This window comes from Oryctolagus cuniculus, chromosome 5 (genome assembly GCF_964237555.1).
Source record: "Oryctolagus cuniculus chromosome 5, mOryCun1.1, whole genome shotgun sequence".
Lineage (NCBI taxonomy): Eukaryota > Metazoa > Chordata > Mammalia > Lagomorpha > Leporidae > Oryctolagus > Oryctolagus cuniculus.
Genome location: NC_091436.1, coordinates 23,797,393 through 23,811,123, shown reverse-complemented (window position 1 = coordinate 23,811,123; position 13,731 = coordinate 23,797,393). Strand labels below are relative to the sequence as shown.

The window sequence follows — 13,731 nt, the reverse complement described above, 5'->3', positions numbered from 1 at the left end:
TGGGCTAGCTGTTCATCCTGACAACACATAGAACCGCCTGGAGGGCTTTGAAATGTACCCATGCCCAGCCTCCACTGGCCCCACTAAATCAGTTCTATTTTGAGGTTAGAGCCCTGGTATCAACCTTCAAAACAATCTCAGTTCTCTCTCAGAGTGCTTTCTAACAGGACACCAGCATTCAGAAACATGAGGTAGATTTTCTACTCTTGCCTGAGACTGTTACGGTTGGCCCCACAATACCCATTCAGAAACGCGAAGCAATGTTTGTCCTTTGGTTTTCAAATATAGAATTTTTTTCACAAGAATGTAACAATTTTTCACATCATTTCAATTTGTCTTTTTGGTGTTTTAGTTTGTTTTCTATTACTTTACCACAGATTGTCATCACTTGATATTTTGCATGTCATAAATGTTCGTAAATGTCCTGGAAAGTTTTGGCTTTGTTTTGTATGCTGTTCTTACCTTAAAGTTTGCATTAAACTGAGATTATTGCTGCAACAGGAGGCACTTTGATTCTGACTCAAAAGTGATTAGTTAATATGCTTCCTTTCTGGCAAACAGATGGTAAATTGAGCAAAAAGCTCGGCTTTTCTTCTGAGTGGCTGTCCAAGTTGGCATTATGTAATCAATGCGACAAAAGTGATGCTCAATCAAAAGCTCTTATATCAAATGAAGACTGAAAAGTCACAGCCAGTGTAGGATGTTTTGTCACAGGACAAAGAAGCCGTGTATCTCTCTCTGTGCATGGTTATTTAATGACTTACTCAGACACAGTTTGTTACTTTATCTGAGGAAAATCACCATAATTAACTTGTCTATTCTGAAATTGGTAACGTATTTCTTAAAAATAGTCAGTGAGAGGTGCACCACGTGGGGTTGCCGCTGGAGCTGAATCTGCTGCCGGCGTCCAGTTCGGGTGTAGGACTGAACTGCAACCGTGGAGATGCGGAAGGAAACTCCGCCTCCTCTAGTGCCCCCGGCGGCCCGCGAGTGGAACCTTCCCGCTAATGCACCCGCCTGCATGGAAGGGCAGTTGCGTGGTACCGGTCTGATGGGGCGCTGCTCCTCGGGGCCTCCAGCCTGAGTGGCCGCCGCTGGGCCGGCTCCCTCTGGCTTTTCAAGGACCCCCGTGCAGCCCCCAACGAGGGCTTCTGTTCCGCTGGCGTCCACACAGAGGCCGGAGTGGCAGACCTCACGTGGGTGGGGGACAGAGGGATCCTCGTGACTTCTGATTCAGGTGCAGTTGATCTGTGGGAGCTGGATGAGAATGAGACACTTAGAGTCAGCAAGTTCTGCAAGTACGAGCGTGATGACATTGTGTCTACCATCAGTGTCCTGAGCTCACGCGGGGCAGGTCACTTGTGTTGCTGCCTCTCCCCATAAGGACTCCGTGTTTCTTTCGTGCAGTGAGGACAATAGAATTTTACTGTGGGATACCCGCTGTCCCAAGCCAGCATCACAGATGGGCTGCGGTGCCTCTGGCTACCTTGCTACTTCACTGGCTTGGCATCCTCAGCAAAGTGAAATCTTGGTCTTTGGTGATGAGAATGGGACTGTCTCTCGTGTGGACACCAAGAGTGCGGGCTGTGCGCTCAGTTCAGCTGTGCACTCGCAGTGTGTCACTGGGCTGGTGTTCTCGCCCCACACTGCGCCCTTCCTGGCCTCTCTCAGCAAAGACTGCTCGCTTGCTGTGCTGGACTCCAGCCTTTCCGAGGTGTTTAGGAGCCGGGCCCACAGAGACTTTGTTGAGAGATGCTACTTGGTCCCCGCTCAATCACTCCCTCCTTACCACAGTGGGCTGGGACCAGCAAGTCATCCACCATGCTGTGCCCACAGAGCCTCTCCCAGCCCCAGGACCTGAGAGTGTGGCCAAGTAGGTTGAATTTCAGCTGGCAAGCAGATCTGCTCCCGTGCCCCGCCCCTCAGTGTGAGACAACCAGCGCCTTTTACAGAGGGGCGACACCCTAGATCTGTGCGGTTAATCCGCCCTGTCTCTGCCTGAGGGAGTCCGGATTCTGGGAGCCTGTTCACAGAGAGGAAAGGCTTGGAACATGGGAATGTAGGTGTGTAGGTGTGTGTGCAGATCTCTAGTTGTTGGTGGTGGGAGGAATCAAAAAGAAATCCATCCCACATCTTCCCTCCCGCAGATGTCCACTGCTTCCCGTGTAACTGTCTCAGGAATTGCCCGTGTCTGGGTGGGGTTTGGGATGGGGCACCCCTGGGTTCTTGGAAGCAACTCTTTTTTTTTAATTTTTTATTTTTTTTAAATTTTTCGACAGGCAGAGTGGACAGTGAGAGAGAGAGACAGAGAGAAAGGTCTTCCTTTGCCGTTGGTTCACCCTCCAATGGCCGGCATGGCTGGCACGCTGCGGCTGGCGCACCGCGCTGATCCGATGGCAGGAGCCAGGTGCTTCTCCTGGTCTCCCATGGGGTGCAGGGCCCAAGCACTTGGGCCATCCTCCACTGCACTCCCGGGCCACAGCAGAGAGCTGGCCTGGAAGAGGGGCAAGCGGGACAGAATCCGGTGCCCCGACCGAGACTAGAACCCTGTGTGCCGGCGCCGCAAGGCGGAGGATTAGCCTAGTGAGCCACAGCGCCGGACGGAAGCAACTCTTGATGCCCCTCAGGGACAAGAGCAACATTTTGAGCTCTTCTGTTCCCCAAACTCCAGCCCAGCTACTTTGAGGAAGAGGCAGGACACGCCACAGTTGTACACAAACTCCTTGCCATTAAACTGAGTCAGAAACCAACTTTCTGGCTGACAACCCAGACTGGAGCGTGTGTGAAGCCTGTAGCTTCTCCTTCACGCCCCCCATCCTGCTCCCGAATGATGTGTGTATGAGGGATGAGTGTTCTATCAGACTCCATAAAGAAAAGTTTGGAGATGATGGAGGCTTAAAGACATTTCAGTTACATTAGCAAACTCACATAGACTGCTACAGAGAAATCTCGGCTCCTTCTCCCACCCGAAAGCAGCCTGGCCCTTGGCCTCTCCTGCCCCTGGCCCCTTTCCCTGGATAGGGGAAGTCTGCATGCTGTGTCTGTGGACTCTGGAGGTTTTTAATTCCAGCATCAGAGAATTAAAAATGATTGTTGATGGAATAAAAAAATATAGTCAGTGACACCCAAGTGCTTAAGATCTATCTCTGAAAAAGCCTCTGACTTATTAGTAAACACAGGTGCTGCCTTCGTAAAAGTTAGCAACTCTGTTCTCACTAAGAATGGTTTTTCTCACACATCACCCTTGATATTTGTATGAAATATGTGTACGACATGTTTGTCATTTTGTTGATATTTTGAAGGTGTAAAGAGTCCAACTTTCTTCCCTGACTGCTGATGGAAGCTGGCTCTCTAATTTGCTTACTTTCCCTGTACTTGTGTCTTCAGCCTATCCACAAATTGTGGTGTTTTCTCTTCTTATCCTCCATTCGGTTGCTAAGAGATTATTCGAGTTAAGTCTGTAGACTTGCGGTACATTTTCAGCATACCTCGCAGTTCTGTGATTGCTAAACGTCTCATAGTCTGTTGGGTTCCCAGAGTTTTATTCCAGGAAGCTAATTTTATGTCTAAGTATTGATGTGTAGAATTTTCTGAAAGTTTAGGAAGTTCTGTCCCCTTTAACTTGACTTTTAAATAATATTTAAGTAAACTCAGGTAGACAAACTGACATTGAGGATGAAAGTCAAGGTTTAGGAGAGCTTGCTCCAGCTCATCTTATCATGAAGTTCAATGTACTTCAGTTAATTTTAAGAATGATTTGGAACATTTTGAAGTGAACGGGAAATTACTAACGGGACTTATACCAAAAGATGTAATGTTATCAAAAGAAGAATCCAGATAGTCCCAATTTACAAAGGTTCAATGTTAAGAGTTTTTTCACTTTCTGACAGTATGAAAGCAGACCCATACAACCATCCTGTTTTTCACTTTCAGTATGGCATTCAGTAAGTTCTGCGAGAAATTCAATACCTTTTTTTAAAAGATTTATTTATTTATTTGAAAGTCAGACTTACATAGAGGGAGGAGAGGCAGAGAGAGAGAAAGGTCTTCCATCCTCCGATTCACTCCCCAATTGGCCGCAAAGGCCGGGGCTGTGCCAATACGAAGCTAAGAGCCAGGAACTTCTTCCCCGTCTGCCACGCTGGTGCTGGTTCAGAGGCCTAAGGGTTTGGGCCATCTTCTACTGCTTTCCCAGGCCATCAGCAGGGAGCTGGATGGGAAATGGAGCAGCTGGGACCTGAACTGTCGTCCGTATGGGATGCTGGCACCACAGGTGGCAGCTTTATCCACTATGCCACAGCACCGGCCCCAAGATATTCAATATCTTAAAATAAAACAGGCTTTGTGTTAAATTATTTTACCTAAATAGCTTGACTAAGCTATGACATTTGGTCGGTTAGGTGTGTGAAATGCATTTTCAAACTTATAATACTTTTAGTTTATGATAACCCCATCCGGTCAAGAAAATCTCTATATAGTTCTGTCTCAAGTTAATCTATGGTTTGCCTTTATTGTTTATTTCTGATCCTTTTCTCTGTTTGCAGTGGACACCTGGGGCACCATCAAACAGGTAGACCAGAGGAAGATAATCTTCAGATGTAGAGGGTAGTGAGCTCCCAGGAATGTTCAGCAGGGCTAGAGAGCTCTCCAGCCTGCTGGAAGCATGTACTCCCTGTGTTCATTGCACTCCGCTGCCCTTGACAGCTCCTCGTTTCTCTTCCTGACCCTGGATTTTGAACTTGAGTGTCATTTTTTTTCTTCTTTCTTTGCTTCATTTCTGAAATATTACTCTTACCACCTGGCCTTACATTATGCCTGCCTTTTCTGTCTGAATGTCTAAGTTCATTTCAGGCTTTCGGGAAGTGCCCTTGCTGCATTACATGTTCAGGATGTCCCTTAAAATCTTGCTACCCTCTCTTGAAATGTTTGTGGACTTGCTATGCTACTTTGCCCTTTATTAAAAATGAACTTCCCAGTACACGTAGAGATGACAGAGTATCTAACACATCTTATTTGTCTTCGTTAATTTTTCTAAGAGTACAATAAATTAACCTTATTTTATGAGAGTTTTTCTTCATCACTTACAGCTCTTCTCTGCTAATTATGCTTCCCATTTCTCTAGAGAACAGTGGAATGAAAAATGATCTGTGAGTTTTATGTAACTAAATTATGGTAAAAATTGTTTTATTTCTTGAGTTATCTCATTACATTTCAGGACTTATATTAAAATTTGAAAGTCCCCCCCCCAAAAAAAAAAAAACCCTCTCTGAGCCATTCGTTAATATGAGTAACTGTTTCCTTCTCTCTTTTTTTAAAAGATTTATTTTATTTATTTGAAGCACAGAGTTACGGATAGTGAGAGAGAGAGAGAGAGAGAGAGGGAAAGACAGAGAAAATCTTCCATCTGCTGGTTCACTCCCCAAATGGCTGCAGCAGCTGAGGCTGGGCCAGGCTGAAGCCAGGAGCCAGCACTCCCATGTGGGTACAGGGGTTTGTATGTGGGTCATCCTCTGCAGCTTTCCCAGGTGCATTAGCAAGGAGCTGGATTGTAAGTGGAGCAACCAGGACTTGAACCTGTGCCCATATGGGATGCTGGCACTGTAGGCAGCAGCTCAACCTGCGACACCACTGCGCCAGCCCCTCCTTCTCTTTCAAGCATACTTTTCCATGAAAGGGAATACAGTATAGGAAGTATGAAGATAGTTTTTCCTACCCTGCCCAGTGCTGTTCTGAAAATATTCGCACCTGGATGTACAGAGTATACATTCAGTCAGACAGTCAAAACTATTTTTGTCTTTGTTTTTTTAATCACAGAATTGACTCCTGAGGAGAGAGCCCAAAAGATTGCCAAAGCCATGCGTAAACAGTCGTCTGAAGTCAAAGAGAAGTGGGAAAGTCTAAATGCTATTACTAGCAATTGGCAAAAGCAAGTAGACAAGGCGTTGGAGAAGCTCAGAGACCTGCAGGGAGCGATGGATGACCTGGATGCTGACATGAAGGAGGCAGAGGCCGTGAGGAATGGCTGGAAGCCCGTGGGAGACTTGCTCATTGACTCGCTGCAGGATCACATCGAAAAAACCACGGTCAGCTTCGTTGCCTTTGACCAAGGGATTTTTAAGAAATATTTTATGGTTAAACACAAATGAAGGGAGCTACCTGCAAGGGTACTTCAAAAACTTCATGGAAAATGTGTGCTGTGAATAAACTCTACCTGGATTTCATTTTTTCTTGCACCAAAATAAGCTTATCTTTAAATTCCATTTTCCACAAAGTTTTTGCAGTTGCCTCACATATAAATTGTTATAATGGATTATTATAACACCAATTTTGCTGTACTCCTTTCCCCTAAGTCAGGAGCTTTAAAAGGTACTTTCCATATGTTCCTCACCATCAGTAACCCCTTCCAAATAACTAGTAATGTGAATTTTAAAATACCTTTTATTTTTCTGGTCTTTTTTTATCCAGTTGTGTATCCTTAGCAGTATAATTGGGCTTACCTGATTTTTTTATGTCTTTATTTATTTCAAAGTCAGAGTTAAAGAGAGAGAGGGGACAGAGAGAGAGAATTTCCAGCTGCCGATTCACTTCCTAGAGGGACAGGCCGAAGCTAGGACCCTGAAACCTTTTTTCAGGTCTCCAAACACTTGGGCCATTATCTTATACTTTTCCCAAGCTATTAGCAGGGAGCTGAATCAGTAGTGGAGCACCCGGGATTCTGGATTCGAACTGGCAACACGGGAATGCTGGCACCACAGTGGGTGGCTTTATCCATTACACCACAGTGCTAGCCCCCACAGAGTGTATTTTAATAGACAGTTTTAAACACAGAACATCTTTAAGTCAATTGTTTACAGATCATGTTCTGTTAGACTACAAAAAATGCCTCCTAGTTAGAGCAGAAATTTTCAAATTTGAATTTAAAAATATATACTTGTAAAACAGGATGATTAGTGTTGAGAGAAAAACAAAATATTGTTTCTGAGGTTTCTAGAGGCCCAAAAGTTTGGGCTTTTAAAATACCATATGATTAAAGGAATTACTCAGCTCTACATAGTTTTATTCAGATCTCTGCGTAAGTGGAAAGCTAGGAAAATACAATAAATAGAAATAAGTAAACTATGAATTAAAACATATTATCATCTTATTAGGAAAAAATAAAAATAAAAGCCCATATCTCATTAAACCAAATCAAATAGATCTAAAGTCTGGGATGTTTTAGATGTGCTTTCACACATACTCCAAATATAACAAATAAAAAAAGATGCTGATTGTTGCTAAATATTAAATATGCTAAAGCAACTGGAAAACAAAATATTTGGGGTTAATCAAATAAGTTCAGATTATCCATAATCATCATTTGCAGAGTATATCCCTTCTGGCAGGGTATTCACACCTGCCAAGGAGCTGCCAGTTAGACCTTTGATACAAGCAGATGTTTCTGTTTTTATAGCAGGGAGGGGACATAGACCTTTATTCTCCATAGGAAAGTGCAGTCAAAACATGATAAATTGGTTCTTTATAATAGAACACACGGCTGTTTTGAAATCATTTTAAAACTTTCAAGTCTCTGGATTTGAAAGCTCTTAAATACAAAAGATAAACTTTCTTGATAGAAAGATTCTTCATTGCCGTAAAACACCTGACCATAAAAATGAAAACAACCTGAAGACCTTGTTATTTAAAGCTCTTTTAATGTTTTCACCCATGGCTGGTAGTAAAATAACATCTTTTTTTTTATAAAGGAAAAATTTAAACTGCTTTATTCTATAAGTTTTAAAAACTCTGCTTTAAAGTTATAATCTAATTTTTAAAACCTTTTTGCCATCATTTGAAATAAAGCTGTTATTACTTGGAAGTATATAGATTTCAGAGCATTTTCTAGCATTTCATTTTTAATCTTTAGTACTTAAAAAAGTAAAAATGTTACTGATTTTTTAAAAGGTTTATTTACTTGAAAGAATGACAGAGAGTGAGAGGGAGAGACAGAGACAGAGATCTCTTAGCCACTGGTTCACTTCAGAAATGGCTGCAACAGTCAGGGCTGTTCCAGCCTAAAGTCAGGAGCCCCGAGTTCTGTCCAGGTCTCCCATATGAGTGGCAGGGATTCAGGCATTTGAATCATAGTTTACTGCTTTCCAGACGCATCAGCAAGGAGCTGTATCTGGAGTGCAGTGGCCAGGACTCAAGATGGCAACATCTATGGGATGCATGTATGTCAAGCAGTAGTTTAACAAGCTGTGCCACAAGGCCCACCCCAAAAGACATTGATTTTAAAAGTTGATTACAATTCTCAAGTCTTACAAGGTACTGGTAAAGAGAATATAAATGTATAAAGTTAACATCACAACTAAAGAATGCTTGAACAACTTGGGTTTGTAATTCTCAGACTGAATTGCAGGGAACCTCGGCCTCTTCAAAGTCCAGACTGAAAAATTCACCTTCCCCACCCTACCCGACCCTGTGCCCTGTACAAGGCTTCTGCGTTAATGTTGATTCTTTACATCTATGTTGCCCGATACCACACATCTGCTTTTTGTGTCTATTTTTGCTTGTCTGTCTTTGCATATTCTACCATCCATGAAAGACCAACATCTATAGCAATGAAGAAAAGCTATCACATCTCTAAATTCCTTCTCCTTCCCTGCTGTGGCAATACTCGTTTTTGTGGGCTGCCCTTCTAGCTGCTTTTGAAATGTTGGTGTCTGCAGGGTTCTAGTGATATTTCCTCCTTCACACACATTGACTCCACATCCATTCATTCCAGTGTCATTTATACACTGCTACCACCACCATCTGTATTTCTCTTGCCAACTCTGGACTCTAGATCTATTTTGTCAACTCTTTGCTGGTTATCTCCACCTGTGCTTCTTTGTGTAGCTTTTGGACATGTTCTGGAATTGGGGAGGGGCGAGGGTTGGCATTGTTTTTTAAAGATTCATTTATTTATTTGAAAGTCATAGTTACACAGAAAGAGGAGAGGCAGAGAGAGAGAGAGAGAGAGAGAGAGAGGTCTTCCATCTGATGTTCATTCCCCAATTGGCCACAATGGCCAGAGCTGTGCCAATCCAAAGCCAGGAGCTTCTTCCAGGTCTCCCATGTGGGTGCAGAGATCCAAAGACTTGGGCCATCTTGTACTGCTTTCCCAGGCCATAGTACATAGCTGGATCGGAAGTGGAACATCCGGGACTCAAACTGGCGCCGCTGTGGGATGCCAGCGCTTCAGGCCAGGGCATTAACCCGCTGTGCCACAGCGCTGGCCCCATAGTTGGCATTTTTTTTAAAGATTTGTTTGAAAGGCAGATATAGGGGAAGGGGAGAGATCTTCCATCCATTGGTTCACTCCCCAAATGGCTATGACAGTTGGGGCTGGGCCAAGCTCAAGGTAGGAGCCAGGAGCATCTATCAGGTCTCCCACATGGGTACCAGGGGCCCAAGCAGTTGGGCCATCCTCTGGTGCTTTCCCAGACACATTAGCAGGGAGATGGATCAGAAGTGGAGTAGCTGGTACTCGAACTGCTGTCCATATGGGATGCCGGCACTGCAGGCAGAAGCTTAACCATCTATTCCACAGTGCCAGCCCCAGGGGAAGCATTTGACCTAACAGTTAAGGTACCCTGTGGGCATGCACATCCCATATTGGAGTGAGTGGGTTTGAGTCCCAGCCCTGTTCCTGATTCTGGCATCCTGCTAATGTACAACTTTGGTGGCAGCAGGAAATCGCTTTAATAATGAGATTCTTGCTATCCATGTGGAAGACCCGGATTGAATTCGTGGCTCTGAGCTCCAGAGCCTACTTTGCTCATAACAAGCATGTGGAGAGTGAACCTGTGGATGGGAACATTCTCCCTGTCTCTCTGTGTATGTGTGCGCGCACGCACATGTGTGTGTGTTGCTAATAAATAAATAAATAAATAAATAAATTTAAAACAATTATGAAATACTAACATATTCTCTGATTTACCTAGAATTAATTTCCTTTTACAAATGAAGCTGATTAATATCATTGTGATGGTTGTTAACCACAATGCTTATTATTTCTTGCCTGTTCATTTGTAGGAAAGGTAGCAAATTTTAACTAAACCCTCTTATAATTTTTCATCTGAGACTTGAATTGATATAAGACAGATTAACAGAAGAAAGGCATTTGTGATTTTATTTCATATAAATTTTTACATGACATGGGAGCCCGCATAATGAAATAAAGACTCAGAAAAGTATCCAGATCTCAATAGCTTTCTATTAGGCTTAAAAAACAGAGGAGATTGTGGAAAGCAATTAAATTATGTGTGGAGACAAATGAAGGATGTGAATTGTTTTGCCAAATTCTTTTTGTATACAATGCTATATCTCCACTTGCCATTCTTGGTGATAGGATGGTTATATGCCTCTGAACAGGGATAATATTTTTACTAAGGAGGTTTTAGCTCCTGCTTTCAAGAGGAAAAAGAGGAGGGACAGAGTTTTATTCTTACATGTGCAGTCTTTTAAAACGTCCATAGTTCAAAATAATCCTTATGCCCAACTGGCATTTGTTGGGGTGCCATATTCTGCCACGGTTTTCATATTATAGAAGGAGAAGTTGTAAGGAAAAAGGGAGCACAACAGAGAGGAGATGGCGGAATCCAGGCTCACAGCCAAAAAGTTTATTCAAGAAGAAAATAAATTTGCAGAGGTGGTCAATTGCCAGCGTGCACACAAACTGCACATGTGCAGAGGGAACAGTCCTCCGGTGGGCTGGGCCTTATATGTCTTAGTGTGGGATAAGGGCCCAGAGGGGAGGAAGGTGACAGCAGTTGAGCTGAGTTTCATCATACAGGTTTTTCAGGCTTTTTGCGAGTTTACAAACCTGGAAAAGAATGCAGAGGGTGGGATGAGGAGAAGTACAGGGTGTAGGACTGAACTGGTCTCTTGAAAAAATGCAGGGACAAAGGAGTCCCTTGGGGAATTTGATTTACTTTCAGGGAAGGAACTAAAATGGTTGAGGCTATGACCTTGTTCCGCAGGAGTTGAGTGAGATACCAGAAAAGGTTTTGGACTGAGAAGAAAAGGAGGAAGCATTTAGAGAGGTTTCCATTTTTTTATAAGCATCAGGAAAGAAGGCAAATCAATATTATGGTATTTTAATAAAATGTAATATTCTCAGAGAATTTTGATACACATGGCTTCATTAACTAAACATGTTGATGAAGAAAGGGGCTCAAAGATATAAGTGTAATCACTTAAGAAGTAGGGAATGTACAATAATAAAACATGAGGGCTATTGTTAACAGACGTTTTGCTTACTTATTACCTGTAAGTTAAGTTTTGCAAATGATTAAGTATAATGTTGTGACATACCAGAGATTTAAAACTGAGTGAACTTCAAAATTTCATTTAAGATATAGTTTTATTTTTGCTGCAAAACTGTTTTAAAATCCATGCTTAGTTTTTTTCATAATATGCATTTTCCATGGACTTTTTGAAGACCCCTTAGATGCATGAATGTCCATTTTTTGCACATAGATTAACTTACCTTTTCAGCACATTTTTCAACAAACTTTTTGATGATTATTGTACACTGTTTTCTTTAACTCCCCAATTCAGTTTCCCATGCTAAGTTGGATTGAATTTGCCTTTGATCTCTTCTATTTGTGGGTCTTTGTCAGTAGAAATGAATCTGCCCCTCTGTGTTGCAAGGCACATGTTGAATACTGGGGAGGATCTGTTCTCCAGAAGTTTCCATGCTTTGTTGAGGAAATCAAGAGTCTACAAACTCCTAATGCCAAGAACTAAGTGCTCTGATAAGGAATGATATTCAAGATATTTAACAACTTGCTTGGTAGGGTTTCAAATAATCAGAATGGCTCCACCCTAAAACCCAATTTCTGCTGGCTGTAGTCTTGGCTAGGCAGGAGAAAGCCAGGAGAGTGCCCGGAGAGTGGGACCTCCAGCCAGAGGTGGGAGCAAGAGGCCCCTGTGGGTGGGACACCTGAATTGAATCCTTCAAAGGCTTGAAAGGACCTGGACAGAGTAATTGAACAAGGAAACATAAAATAGAGGTAGATGGGATTAAGTGGAGAATGGAGAAAAGTTACTGTTCTTATTATTCTCTTGGCTTTCCCAGGATATATTACCATTGTCAGTCTCTGAAATATTTTGTTTTTTCTTTCCTTCATATATGAAATTTCTTCAAAAAGTTCATGGAAAATATGTATCATGCAAAACTTAGCGTGGGTTTCAAAAAGAGTTTTTGCATCAAAATAAACTCATTTTTTAAATTCAGTTTTTCCAGAAGGTTCTGGAAGTCCCTTCATACATTCCTTACCCTCTTACATACCAGCACTTTGCTGTGCTCCCTGGTGTTGTTTCAGGTCTGAGACTCATTTATCTCTTTTTTTATAGACTCCACTCTTCCTGCCCCACCCTTAACCACAGACAGTTATAAGTGATTTTGAAAGGGACAGACTTTAGCTCTCCAGTATACAATAGGTGTAGGCTCTTGACTGGGAACGTTATCTTTGCCTGCTGCTTTCTAACAATTTTAATTGGAAACATGTTCAAATCAAGTTGTTGATTCAGGTGAAAAAGTAATATGAGAACTATATTAATATGTTTAAAAAGGAAAATATGGAAGAAAAATAAAATAGAATCAAGACTAGAAATCAGTATAGCAAAAATAATGGCAAACGTTTTGTTTTTCCAGACTAAATTTGCAAATAATGAAAATATTTAATCATTCAAATGGTTTTGCATTATAATTTTTATCTTTGCACAGTTGGAATCTCTGGATTATAAAGAGTAACTCTTGCACTGTTTGTCTTAGTTACTGATAATGAGTGAGTAGCTGAAGTTGATGAACTCTCAGATGGCCTCAGCATTTTCTTTGAAGGGAAGTTATAAATCCTGTATTCTGTTATGTTTTGTTATGATGACATTTTGTTTGTGTATTTTATCCAGGCATTTAGAGAAGAAATCGCACCAATCAACTTGAAAGTGAAAACAGTGAATGATTTATCCAGTCAGCTGTCTCCACTTGACCTACATCCCTCTGTAAAGATGTCTCGCCAGCTTGATGACCTTAACATGCGATGGAAGCTTTTACAGGTATCAGGTTCACCATTTCCTAATGTAGTCTTACACCTTGAATGGCCTTTAAACCCTGCCTCCATGTTCAAACACACACCATCATTGATTGCATTTGAGAATGACTTTAGCATATGACAACATTAGGTATTTTTCTTTCAGTATCTTGGACCCAAGGGTGTCATATCTTTATAAACATAGATTTTCATTTGATTTTTTGATGTACTATCCATATGATATTTGTATAAAATTATAAAAGGTTCAATAAATCACAGTAATTTTCCCATAATGGCTCATAAAGGAGTCATTTTCTTACCTTGACTCTGTATTTTTTTTCTTTTAAAAAATTAAGACAATCTCCATCCTTTTTCTCTAACTAGTTGCTATTTAGGAATATTGATTTTTTTTTTCACATTTATGCTGTGGTGGTGTTTATCTCTCACTCTGATTTTAGCAGCCCTAAAGCAGCTATTTTAATAACTTCTGACTGCCTTTCTCATCCATGTGCAATACAACCAAACTACAATTAGCTGTCTTGAGTAATACCGGATATCAGCAATACTGGATATCAGCAATGCACCATACTTGCCAATCAAGAGCTTTAGGGTCAATCTTTGTAGAGCTTTGCCACATTTAATGGCAGATTTCTAGGAACTGTTATAAGCCTGT

General features: G+C 41.8%; 1 protein-coding gene and 1 pseudogene across 1 annotated transcript in view; both read left to right on the top strand.

The window, feature by feature from the left end:
- UTRN (utrophin) overlaps window positions 1–13,731 on the top strand; it is a gene marked incomplete in the record, with an annotated part of 519,651 nt that overhangs the window by 403,931 nt on the left and 101,989 nt on the right. The window contains 2 exon segments of the mRNA XM_070073468.1: window positions 5,815–6,083; window positions 12,937–13,083. Coding sequence (XP_069929569.1) covers window positions 5,815–6,083; window positions 12,937–13,083 — 416 coding nt within the window.
- Window positions 843–2,021, top strand: LOC138849575 (methylosome protein WDR77 pseudogene; annotated as a pseudogene).